Here is a 12,979-nt window from a genome sequence, read left to right on the forward strand (position 1 = left end):
TTTGTGGATGTGACAAATAATTAAACAAGTTATCTGTGGATGATAGCAACAAAGTCATACTCATATCAGATCCAGTTGGATATCACCCATCTTTACAGAGTGAAATCAACAAACTTGTTAGTTAAATTCACTGATTTCAATGAGCCTACTCTGAGCATGACTAACATTATCACCCTCTCTAGGGAAGAATCTTACCTGTTTTCTTGTTTGTTTCCAGAACTTGAAGAGAAAGATATAGGAAAAGAAACTGCAATGGGGAAAAGCTGTCCCAAGAAGTATAACACTCTGAAGGATACAATCATTTTAACACATTCTTTTCACTTGTATATTCTGATCTTTTTCAGGCATATGGGGAAAAGCACACCATTGTGTGACAATCATTTAATAGGAGACTGTTTTTATCAAGGAAAAATTGATACGTTTCGCAAAGCTTTAAGTTCAGTAGATATCACATAACCTACAATTAGTTGTTTGAGAAATATTTTCAAGCTTTCATACTAGCCTCTTATGGAAGTATTTGACAGTCCTTTCATGTAGTTTTATTAAAATTATCCTAGTTCTGAAATTTTCATTTTTTGTGTGTGCTTTCACCCAAATTAATTTTCTAGCTATTATAATCTTTAACTCTGCTTTATCTTTCATGATTCCACACAACCCAGCTGCACAAAGCAGCAGCTGAATAGAACCGTCTGCTGCTATATAACACGTCTTGGTCCTGGAACCTGGCCAAAGCCAGGCTGATATTTGCAGCGCACATTTTGGCAAACCATGATCTACTTTCAGTTTTGGACAAATGCTAGATGTAGCAGGTTGGTTTATCTTCTTTTGATACTCTAACAATAATCTAACAATCTTGTGTATTTTGAAATCTACTTGAGGTTAAAGGGTAGGGATTTTCTTTTTAAAAGTTAACATTGATAATGGAAACTTTTTTGAGACCATGGATTAGATCAAGAAAATCACACATTTTCTAAACACTAAAATGGCAGTGTTGTAACCTTATGTGGTAGGCTTGCAATAAGCTTTATATAGTGACAGCAGTAGGCCAGTCTTATCATCTCAAGCTTTCATAGCCACAGGCTACCTGATCTGTGTGATGCTCTTCTTCCTAAAAGTGAGGGAGATCAACTCTCCAGCAGCCACTGAGTCTCCCACTGGTGTGTGGGTACACAACATGCCTGATTCTATTTCTGAAGACCAGCTATAGCTATAGCTTACCATAAAAAGGCAAATTAGATGCTTACACACAAACCATTTCTGCACATAACCTCTCCTGAGCAGTCTACTGTTCAAGAACAAATTTTGGTGTATAGAAAGTTTGCCCATGTACTGGCATACAGAGTGTAATATAGCTCAGCCTGGGCCTGAAGTGGCAAATCTGTATCTGCCAGTGTGGGATGCAAGGCACTCACTGGTAGAAGGAGAACTTCTACTCCAGTTTATTTTCCCTACATTCCTATCAATGTTCGATTCTTTAAGTCTTATTTTGGAGGCAAACACACACACACACACACGCACACACACTATAAGAATCTCTCTCTTTTAAACTTGGGCTGGCAAAAAATAGTGCTAGATGTTTACACATCAGCAGAGAAGTAAGAAGAGGTTATCTTACCTGATAGGCCCTAATAAGAGACTGGACTGCAAGATGATCTTCAACCAGTTTATCTACATTCGGCTGTGCTTGAACCAGAGACTGTGCGTGTGTTAGCGTTGATAGGCTGGTACTTAATGGAGGGGGGCTTTGGTAAGCAGTACCTGGAGCAGCTCCAGCATTGGCATTGCGAAAGAATATGTCCCATGACTAAAAAAAGAATAAAATAATTTTTTAGAGTGAGAATTACCTCTTCGAACTGCTTAGTATGTTTTTCAACCATGTCAAATATTTTCCTGCTACTATGCACATTGCCAAAATGATATTCAAATTGTGAACTTCAATAAACAGAGCATTGCAGTTTTGAATTGTAGAATTTAGATCGGGAAAATGATATGGGGAGAAATAGTTAAATAGCACAATTGCTCTGATCGATTTTAGACCCATCATTGCTACTTTTATGTAAACCAAAAAAATCAGATGTTCTGGTAAAACGTTTCATGCAATATATAGTTTGGTCATCAGTTGCTCTTATGATGAGACCACATACCATTCTTTTCTTTTTCTTTTTTAAAAATAATTTTTATTAAATTTTCCTTTTACAAATTCGCCATCTCAAACAATTTTCACAAATTTCAGCTTTTTGGACTTCCACCAGCTTCTCCGCCAATCATCCATATTTTCCATTTTTACACATTCTCTATATTTGATATTGCCATTGTGATAGGAATTTTATGGTCTTAGATATATGGCAATGTTCATAACCACACGTACATAGATCAGCACAGGAAAGCCAACCTGGAACCATTTTGATTCCTAAACTGAGCAAATGTTTCTCTGCATGGTCAAAATGGAAAAGCCTCCCCATTGTCTCTTCCTTCACAAATCCTGTCTTAATCTGTGTTTGAATAAGGGTGTGAGCCCAGGCTCCCCAAGAAATTCAATCAAGTAACCTGCCAGACAGGAAATAAACAAAGCGACAGGAGAAAACAACATGCAACCTTATCTGAGGGGTGGTCTTAGGTTACACCCCTTCTGTGATGAATGCATAATGTTTCTGGGGGTGGTCTTGATCTACAGGATGGGAATTTCAAAAGTCTTTATAAGCCCTTGCACAGCGATTTTGGGGGTCCTCTTCCTCTCCTGCGTGTGAGGGGAGCACCCTCTTGCAACAGATCAATAAAGATCAAGCTTACTAGCTGCTTTGCTTCTCAATATTCTCTGGTTGGCCTCTGTTATTCTCTCCTACCAATAGGGAACCTATGTAAGGACTCTATATGGGCTCTTGGATACCCCATAAGGGAAAAGGGCATATTTTTATTTACAACACCATTTAATATTATCCTTACAGTTCTATTTCTTTTTTCAATACACCTTTAACTTCACAAAGCCTCTTTAAATCCCACTAGCGTTGTTTGTTCGTCACATATGCTCACATACCATTCTTTTCAAAGTCCTGGGTTCCCCCAGATCTTCTAATGAGCAAAAAGCAAATGCAAAAGCAACATCTTGACTCAGTTACCATTTTCCAGGAAAAGGACGGGCAACCAAACACAAAGTATGCATACACATGCATGTGCCCATGAGAAAGAGCAGTAGGTAAGAAACCAAAACAAAACAGTCTTTTCCATTCAGTAATTTGGAATTCGGCCTTATCTGTTGCTAGTTAGGAAACAATGGCAATGTCTGAGATACGGTTTATCTGATTTCTAGAAAAAACCAACCTCTTAAATCTCTAAGGGATGTAACAACTCTTCAGTATAGCAATAACCTGTAATATTAGCTATTATAGTTAATAGTTAACTTTGTGACTTCAGCCTGAAGGAAATAGCACCAGCAAATGGTATCTAAAGTTATTTTCAGGTCAGACTAAATTCTAGAGACTGTCCTATCCATGCTATTTGATGAATAAGTAGAGGTGACTGCCAACTATTAGCTGTGAGATGCTGCATATAAAACAGGTTAAGGCTCAACTATTCATTAAGACATTATTCAGTGCTTCCCTTTTCAGCGACCTAAAAATAAAAAAGGAACCGATTCATTTCTTTACCCAGTTGTCACAAGTCTCAAATGAGTTTGTAACCTGCACACTTAACCCATCATTAGAATTCCAGAGAACATCCCTCCACCTACCAAAGCTAGGGAGGAAAAAAAGTGTAACAACAGTATTTAAGCATAGCATGTCCTTACCAAATGTGTGAATTACCGAAGTCACAAGATCTATACAGTACAGCATGTTTTCAGCTGGTACAGCATGAGTGCCTGGCTCAAATTTAATTTCTTCTAGGTATTTAAGTCAAGCCACTTTTACTTAGCCTTTGCTCCCATCTATAATACAGGAATATTGTAATAATACCGATCTACAATTTAGGCTATTGTTAAGGTTTACAAGAAAATAAAAAGTGTGATGCAATAATTAGGCACTATAGATACCATGTAACTGCTACTTAGAATACAGTGGTACCTCAGGTTAAGTACTTAATTCGTTCCGGAGGTCTGTTCTTAACCTGAAACTGTTCTTAACCTGAAGCACCACTTTAGCTAATGGGGCCTCCCGCTGTTGCCGCTGCGCCACTGGAGCACGATTTCTGTTCTCATCCTGAAGCAAAGTTCTTAACCTGAAGCACTATTTCTGGGTTAGCAGAGTCTGTAACCTGAAGCGTATGTAACCCGAGGCACCACTGTACAAGTGGAGAACCTTAAAAAAATGTTGTGGTTTATTTCCTAACAGGGCTCCAGCAAGATAGCTCAGTCATCACAGCGTGAGACTCTTAATACTAGGGTCGTGGGTTTGAGCCCCACATTGCAGGGGGTTGGACTAGATGACCCTCGTCGCCCTTTCCAACTCTACAATTCTATGATTTTAGATAGGGCTGTTCAAGGCCTGTAGTGGTCGTGAGGAAGATTCACCCAAGCACTTCATTGCTGTGGGAGAGAAAGGTTTCTGAGAAGGGTAGTCTTTAACTCTAGCCCAAAATCTCCCCACTTATCCAATTTGGAGGTCCTTGCTAAATTCTGACGCACTTGGTTTTAGTATTGCAAGGAAGCTCAGAATCCACAAATCTGCAGAAAAACATCCCTTTGCAGAGTCCTGCTGTTTATAGATAATGAACCTGGCTTGCCAATGTTTTGCCTCAAGGAGCAAGGAAGCATAGTCCCTAGCTACTCCACATCCTGTTGCTGTTCTTCAAGTTTTCACTCAGGCCGAAGAATTGATGCTTTTGAATTATGGTGCTGGAGGAGACTCTTGAGAGTCCCATGGACTGCAAGAAGATCAAACCTCTCCATTCTGAAGGAAATCAGCCCTGAGTGCTCACTGGAAGGACAGATTGTGAAGCTGAGGCTCCAGTACTTTGGCCACCTCATGAGAAGAGAAGACTCCCTGGAGAAGACCCTGATGTTGGGAAAGATGGAGGGCACAAGGAGAAGGGGGCGACAGAGGACGAGATGGTTGGACAGTGTTTTCGAGGTTACCAGCATGAGTCTGACCAAGCTGCGGGGGGCAGTGGAGGACAGGAGTGCCTGGCGTTCTCTGGTCCATGGGGTCACGAAGAGTTGGACACGACTAAACGACAACAAAAAAAATCCCTCAGGTGCTGTCACAGCCAGATGGCTGGGAGTTGCATGTGAATGAGGCAACCAAAGGCATCTCTCCATTAGTGTCCGTGTCTGTAACTGTGTGTCAAAGGCAATACAGTACCAACAGCAATAAACTGTTACTGGCTGTTCTACCTACACTCCCAATGTTTTCCTCACTTGTTCCCTACGCACTTGGATGGTGTTTCACCTGTCATCTTCTTAGCAATAACAGTATTTATATAAAGATTGAACTTTATCTCTTTTTCTTGTGCACACCCATCCTACCCTAGGTCCCTAGGCTATTTACTATAAATTGTCAAGGCCAGCAGACCAATCTGCTCACTTTCATCCTCTAATCCCTCACTCCCCACCCCAACTGACACACACAACATTCTGTAGGAAAAACAGACATCCTTTGATTTTTAATATTATAATATTATAATAAGAATAAAAGGAAACAAAAACATCCATCTAGTCTTAAATTATAGAATTAAAAAAATGATGTAAGGTTTTAAATTGTCTTGAGAGCTGTTGTTCCAAAACATAATCTCAATTTGATTTTTAAGCTAGTACCTGGGAAAGTAAACCAATTTAATTAATAAAGTGATATCTTTAACACTATCGAACTATTCCAAGATTTGTGTGTTCCCCCCCCCAGGTTTGCAGGCTCCCTCTTTTAAATTGACAAACTAATGGGCAAGATTCCTTTAATGAGCCCAGCCAGCATTTCAGCTTGCCAGACACAACAATCCTCTCTCTACTTCTCCTGAACTTTATTTTGGGATTTCTCCCAACACCCTCAAAGCCAATTTCCACAGGGGGGGATGTCCTGTCCTTACCCTGAAAAATCCAATAAGTAAAAATAACCCATCATACATCTGAAGTAACAGATATGGAAGAATGTGAGCATTTTTTAAAAGGGGGCTCTCTGCCACATGCATGGCAAAGTTTTCAGTGGGTGGCCTCTAACTCACTCTTAATTTCTTCTTCACCGAGTACAACAAAGTCAAGAAGTATCAATTTATTTGCATCTGCGTCACTTATTCTTGTTTCTTTCTTCTCATGGTAGGTGCAATATGTATGGCTAATTAAGTGGTTATTTCAGTGAATATTCTCAGAAATTTATATTAGATTTTAAACACAAAAAGGTTAAACTGCAAGCTTACCATGCAAGCTTACTATTTGCTATCTGAGCCCTAATGCAATAATGCAAAGCTACCCTTTACCTCATGGGACGCGGGTGGCGCTGTGGTCTAAACCACAGAGCCTAGGGCTTGCCGATCAAAAGGTCGGTGGTTCGAATCCCTGCGACGAGATGAGCTCCCGTTGCTCTGTCCCAGCTGCTGCCCACCTAGCAGTTGAGCTCCCGTTGCTCGGTCCCAGCTCCTGCCCACCTAGCAGTTCGAAAGCACGTCAAAGTGCAAGTAGATAAATAGGTACCACTCCGGTGGGAAGGTAAATGGCATTTCCATGCGCTGCTCTGGTTCGCCAGAAGCGGCTTAGTCATGTTGGCCACATGACCTGGAAAAACTGTCTGCGGACAAATGCCGGCTCCCTTGGCCAATAAAGCGAGATGAGCGCTGCAACCCCAGAGTCGTCCACGACTGGACCTAATGGTCAGGTGTACCTTTACCTTTTACCCTTTACCTCAAACCAATTGTTCTGACATTTCAAGAAAGTTATCGTATATGAAATATTTATAGATAGATAGAGTTAACTATTATCTAAGGAATGCATGTTCACCCCCTTAGCATACATCTTCACTGCCTTAAAAAACAAACAAAGTGGGGACAGGCTCCCCAACCTCCATTTAACAATTATGCCTGTATAAAGATCACACTCTTGTTATGGGGTGATGCGATCTGCCAACATAGCAACTTTCTCTTTTGCACTGCGACTGCAGTCTCTTCTCCTCCCATCTGCCAAAGAAACTGACAGAATGCCTGCACAAGCACTTTAGCTTGCAGGGCTCAATATTTTGTTTTACTAATTTGATTCTGGATTTCTATCAACAGTATAATTTTCATTATTTGTATTCTACCCTCCATTTTATGGTTTTCACTTTGTAATACACACACACACACACACACCTATAAGTTCATAAAATAAAACACCATGCAGTATCCTTTACAGTTCTTATTCACAGTCACAACCACCATCGTCACAACGTTCATTGCTCAACTGGAATTACAGATGTCTGTACCAGGTGTGAAGTGTGTTCATAATGAGATGACACTTGAAACCAGATCCCCGTAGGAGCTCGTAGAAGTTTAAATTACTGCAAAATTTTGAAACACAGGCACTTGCTGGAGATGCACATCATAAAAGGAACTCAGCACATCTAACAAACTCAACATAAATGTTTTTTTCTGCTAAGAATCTACACAAACTGGAAGTCAGACAGCCTAGATGGGTTATATATGAGTTCCTGTATTGTTTTTAACACTCGATTGGGAGCCACCCAGAGTGGCTGGGGAAACTCAGCCAGATGGGCAGGGTTGTTGTTGTTGTTTAGTCATTTAGTCGTGTCTGACTCTTCGTGACCCCATGGACCAGAGCACGCCAGGGTAGGGCAGGGTACTAATAATAATAAATAACAACAACAACAACAACAACAACTTTCAGAAAAACTTCACTGTGCAGAAATATTGGCTATGCAACAGTTAATGATCACTCACTAAACTATGATGAAACTACAGAAATCTTTACCAGAAATCTTTTTAAAACAAAGCTGGGAATTCATATACAGCTTTTGAAAACAGTGAGCACTTCTTTCGTTCACCAACATTTAAATTATATATGAACAGGACAGTGCAACACATTATGCACTGCTGCTAGAGTTTCCTGCACCAGTTGCACCAGAAGTAATGCACAAAAGCGCACATATATACTTTCCAGACAGGGACACAAGGGTGTTTAAAACACCTGTATTACTTTCACACTCAGAATAATTCTGTACCAGTTTCCTGCAGCAATAGTAACTTGTTGTTGTGGTTTAAATTAGTTTAGCTTACCAGGATTCTGTTACCAGTGGTTGCAATGCAGTATGGATTAGCTGAAAAGGAGCTCAGCTGTGAAACTATTAGACTAATTATAGTTGTGTTTTGCCTTGCTCTGAACTACTTTCTAGCTCTCTGTATCCCATACACCATTTAAGTTGTTCTAGTGCTTGTTCTTGATCTACCTCCAATCTGGCCTTATGCGAACCCAGATTATACTGTGCCATTGCCTTGGCAACTGTCCTGTCATAGCTAGTTCTACAGTAAGCCAGCAGTTCCGGTTCTGTATGCAAGCACTCTTTGACCTTCAGACAGGCAACTGGATTTCATTACATGTTATCTCAAGAGACATGGACTACTTTCCCTGATAAAAGTTTAGAATTCCTAGGTGTTGAAAGCATCTTGAGCGGTGAACTCATAGCAGCTCAAAGGTCAGGGCACACACCAATACAATGTCATTATGCTGCAATGTGTACAACCCTGCAGTAGAAAGGTTCTCTCCTATGGGTATGTTCAGCAGATGGGCCTCAGAAGTGCATTTCTTCCAAACTCATGAAAGAAACCAGTTCCAGTAGAGATAAGGATTACAGAGCTTCAGAAACAGGTTTAGCTATGAATCTCAGACGCGATTGACCTTCTTTGGTATTTAGGGAATCCAGAAAGCAAGTTACCATAAATATTAGTAAATCACCTCACTGCCATGCCCTGATAGATAAATCTAATGAGCATAAGCTTACTTGCCTAGATATCCATATAGTAGGATATATCTGGTATATTTATGTTTTAATAGAAAAAGAGCAAATAAGACATCTGTGTAATTTAAGAAAGCTAACCTCTAGAGGAGATTTTTACCAAAGGCTACCAGGCAAGTCTCTATTGACAAACTAGTTAACAGAAGAATGTTCTGTCTGTCTTATACAGAGGGTGCTTAGCTTTTTATAATCTAATACTACCATCTAATGTGAAAACAGAACATACAATTTTTAAAACCAACCCATAATGCAAACTAAAAAGTGCTGGTAACACTAAGCCAGTGGTGGAGTGTCTCCAGGCCACTAGGGACATGTGCGCGTGTACATGGGCGTGCCCAGGGGGAGAGCACAAACGGAGTCCACCACCGTGATACCAGCTCTGAGCGGCAGCTCCTCTCCACAAGCATTGGTTCCTCCAATGTTGGGAGAGGAGCACCGGGCTGGGACACGCTGCGGGCATTTGCTACACACACCCTCAAAAATCCATGCCCGGGGCCATGGCTCCTCTGGCACTCCCCCATGCTGCGCCACTGCACTAAGCACAGAACAGCCAGAGACCAAGGTCAAACAGTCCAGTTGCAACTACACACGTCAAGTAATTTAGCATTTGTTTCCTTGTTTCGGTCTCATACTATATCACTTGCGTCACATGGGGCTACTGATGAATAGCTAACAAATTATTTGCACAGCATTGACAGAAAAAGGGCACCAAGCTGGTTCCCCACTTGAAGGCAGCTGTGGGAGTGAAATATGTTTACATGAAACCATGAACACTGCCACACTTTAAAGCTGCATGTCATGGATTATTTATACCAGTTCACTGGTGTTCACTGTTAAATACGCAAAGAGGGAATGAATGTTCATTGATGGTTCAGCATAATATAAATTTGTGGAAATGAAGTCAGATGCTTTCTCAAACATATCAATATTTAAGTACACTGAGACAACAGGCTAGCATGTGTGTCTTCTCTGGGTAATTATTTTTAAAAAAACATTCTATGCTGTCAGTTGCTCTCCACAGCATGGACAGAAAAAGGTATGTGATAGCAGATTCTGCATCAGATTCTAGAAACTATTTAATACCTCCCATTCCATTATTGGCATGCATTAATTTCTACTGGGTATGTACTATGATCAAAGTATTTTGCACATGTAGCTACTCCAAAACATGACGTGTTACTTAAAAGGGCTTGGGAGCATGACATTCAGATAATGGATGTACTTCAACTTGTAGCAGAATAAATTAGGAGTCATGTGTAGCTTTATCTTAGCAGAAAACAATGAAGCCATAATTAAAGCTGTTTCTCAAATGTAATAAACAGCTAGCAATATAAGTCACTATTCATGCAGTATGACCAAGTTTAAAATAAACACACACACGTTAAATCCATGGCTTAAAATGACAGGCACATGAATGTGGTTGTTATTTACACTATAAACAGAACTGTTCCTATACAAAAGGAGACCTGTCTCAATTACTTCAAAAAGGAACATCAACAGCCGCTCAGCAATTCCTCAGTGGACATTCAAGAAGAGGACTTCATCCTTCTTTATATCCATGCCAAAGCCAAGAAGATTCCTCAGGGGGAAGGCGGTCATAAACTTTCCAAATTCATTCCAATGTTGATTCTCTCAGTGCTATTCTTTGTCAGCCGAGCCATTTCAATTTTTGCACAACTGAAACTGACTGGATTCAGAAGGTTTCCAGGTTCTTCTTCAAGTTGTCAAGTTGGAGCTCACTCTGACAAAATGCACTTACCTGAAGACATGAGAACCAAAGTGTAGAAGAACAGGCTTTATTCTAGGGAGGCTGCTCCTTACCTTATGTACACTTTTGGGATTTTCCAACCAAGCATAGTACATTTCCTCCACATAGTTTGAACTAGTCCCACTCAAAAATGGCTCAGCAGCAACAGGTGCACTGTAGCACCTGATTTGTTGAAACGTCCTTGGCGCTGCTGGCTTGTTCTGAGAAATTGTCTTAACAGTCTGTGAGGCTGTCAGAGGCCTCAGTTTAGTAGCACAAGTCCTTAAGTGAAACATTTTTGTTATGAAGCAGATGGGCTCCTGTTGGGAAAGAAGAAATAATGATTCAGTCATAAAAAATGCACAGGTTGAAAAGATAATCATTCATCTGATTAATCATGTTTATCTGTTGCAATATCTATACTAAAGTTCCATAGCTAAGTTAATATCTTGATGTTCACTTAGTACATCAGTAGCAAAGTAGGACAAGCTAAAACTTGCTGCTGGAGAAAAGGAATGAAAGGTACAATCCCTTGCACAGTTTAGTACACTGTTTTAAGGTGCTTTAGTCTTTGTTGTACTGTGATCAGTGACACAGGAACACTTTAGACAATTTAAATTCCAAATAAAGGGATAAATTGTTGAAATTGACCAACAATACTGCTCAGTGACAAAGCCAATAAGTCAAGCATTATCACATGAATGACCATGAGAAAGACAACTTCTAAAATAAACTCTGGAAGATATAGCATCTACTCAGCCAGAAAAGAAGCCCTGCGGGATCAGATCAAGAAACTATTTAGTTCAGCATGTTACTTCCAACACTGGCCCACCCTGTGCTTCCCAGAGAATAAGAAGCTGCTTTATACTAGATCAGATGTATTGATCTCGCAAGTTCAATACTGTCCAGTCTCACTGACATCAGCTTTCCTAGATTTGGGGCAGAACTCTTTCACAGCCCTGCCATTGTTTAACTGAAGATGCAAGGCACTGAACTTGGCATATGTGTATCAAAGTTACTGGCATTTAGTTTCCACAGCCTGCAGTTCTATCCTGTCCCAACATTTTCCACACAGTGTTAGAAACTGAGATATAAAAGCTAGGAGCTAAACGACACCTTAAACCTAGGTTATGAGTGCAACAACAGCTAAAATTCATGTTCATTTTTCACATGGTCTAGTTCTTCCCCTGCCCACCCCCACCCCCCAATATTCTTAAGAGTGTCTCTTCTCCAGTCTTCAGAGAGTAGCTGGAAGTGGGGAGGCAGAAAAGGTCCTTCTTTCCTTCCACTCTGCAGTTTTAATCTGAAATCTCTGATGCAGTACTGCGCCCAGAGCTCAGAAACTGCTTGCGCTAATGAAATTCCCTGTTACAAAATTCGCCTTAGAACAGTGGGAGTTTCGAATACTGTTTCTATGTTATCAGCCCAAGTTTCTTCTGCAAAGGCACTATGGATGTAGTTATTGTAAAAACACCATACTACCCCTCAGAATGCATTCCACAGTTCTCTGCTTACATCAGCAAGGCCATCACAATGTCAAACTTTGGAAGATCCAATCTCTAGGACAGGAAACCAAGTGCAGTAGAATGCTCTTTGAATCAAATAATGCTGAGCAATGAGGAAGAGCAAAGTAGCCAATATTGTATTTAACTAATTACTCCTTTAAAATCTTCACTATTCTACTGACAAGACCTGCATTTTGAACAGCTTTGTTTTCTAAAAGGTGGAAAGTAGCAAAGCAACCCACGCTGGACACAGATTAGTTTTGAAGATTTGCTCCTTAAGAATAGCTCTCTGCCAGTCTGAAAGTAGATTATTACTAATGGCATCTACAGCACAGTATTCATGTAACATCTTTAGGGTAACAAAATACAAAACAATTTAATTAATGTAATAATGAAAACTAGCTATTTTATTCAGTAATCCTGCTTGAGCAGGAAACAGAAAGGGAAACATTTTATGAAGATAACTATAGTATAGATTCTGATGCTGTAAATGATTTCACAGCAGTTTTAAGACGGGAAATGCAAAACATTGAACAATACCCTGCTACTATAAGATGTACAAGAAAGAGGTTCAGTTACATAAATTCTTATTGGAGGCATTACTCCATTCCTCCATTCCTAGTTATCAAACACAAGTTTTACTAGCATAGTGTTCACCTCTTCCTTTAAAGCCAATTGTGGCTGTATAATTCACCCAAAGTAATTATACTCACAAATCATTGCTTAGTTTAGACGAACTGTACAGCTAGGATCTCAGTCTGTGACAGCGGAATCTTAGGAAAGGGGTTTGAAGATTGAGTTAA

At 40.1% G+C, this 12,979-nt stretch overlaps 1 protein-coding gene and 1 long non-coding RNA gene across 5 annotated transcripts in view; one reads left to right on the forward strand and one right to left on the reverse strand.

Moving 5' to 3' along the window:
- The window catches only part of LOC307204041, an 88,159-nt gene that overhangs the window by 54,676 nt on the left and 20,504 nt on the right, over positions 1–12,979 (forward strand). The window lies entirely within an intron of this gene.
- OGDH (oxoglutarate dehydrogenase) overlaps positions 1–12,979 on the reverse strand; it is a 61,201-nt gene that overhangs the window by 42,417 nt on the left and 5,805 nt on the right. For all 4 annotated transcript variants that reach the window (XM_079954945.1, XM_079954943.1, XM_079954946.1 and 1 more), the window contains exons 2-3: positions 10,746–10,991; positions 1,616–1,804 (exon numbers count right to left, since the gene is read on the reverse strand). In XM_079954945.1, coding sequence (XP_079811071.1) covers positions 1,616–1,804; positions 10,746–10,967 — 411 coding nt within the window. In that variant the 5' untranslated portion in view covers positions 10,968–10,991. The remainder of the gene's footprint in view (positions 1–1,615; positions 1,805–10,745; positions 10,992–12,979) is intronic.

The sequence above is a fragment of the Podarcis cretensis genome (genome assembly GCF_951804945.1).
Source record: "Podarcis cretensis genome assembly, chromosome: 15".
Lineage (NCBI taxonomy): Eukaryota > Metazoa > Chordata > Lepidosauria > Squamata > Lacertidae > Podarcis > Podarcis cretensis.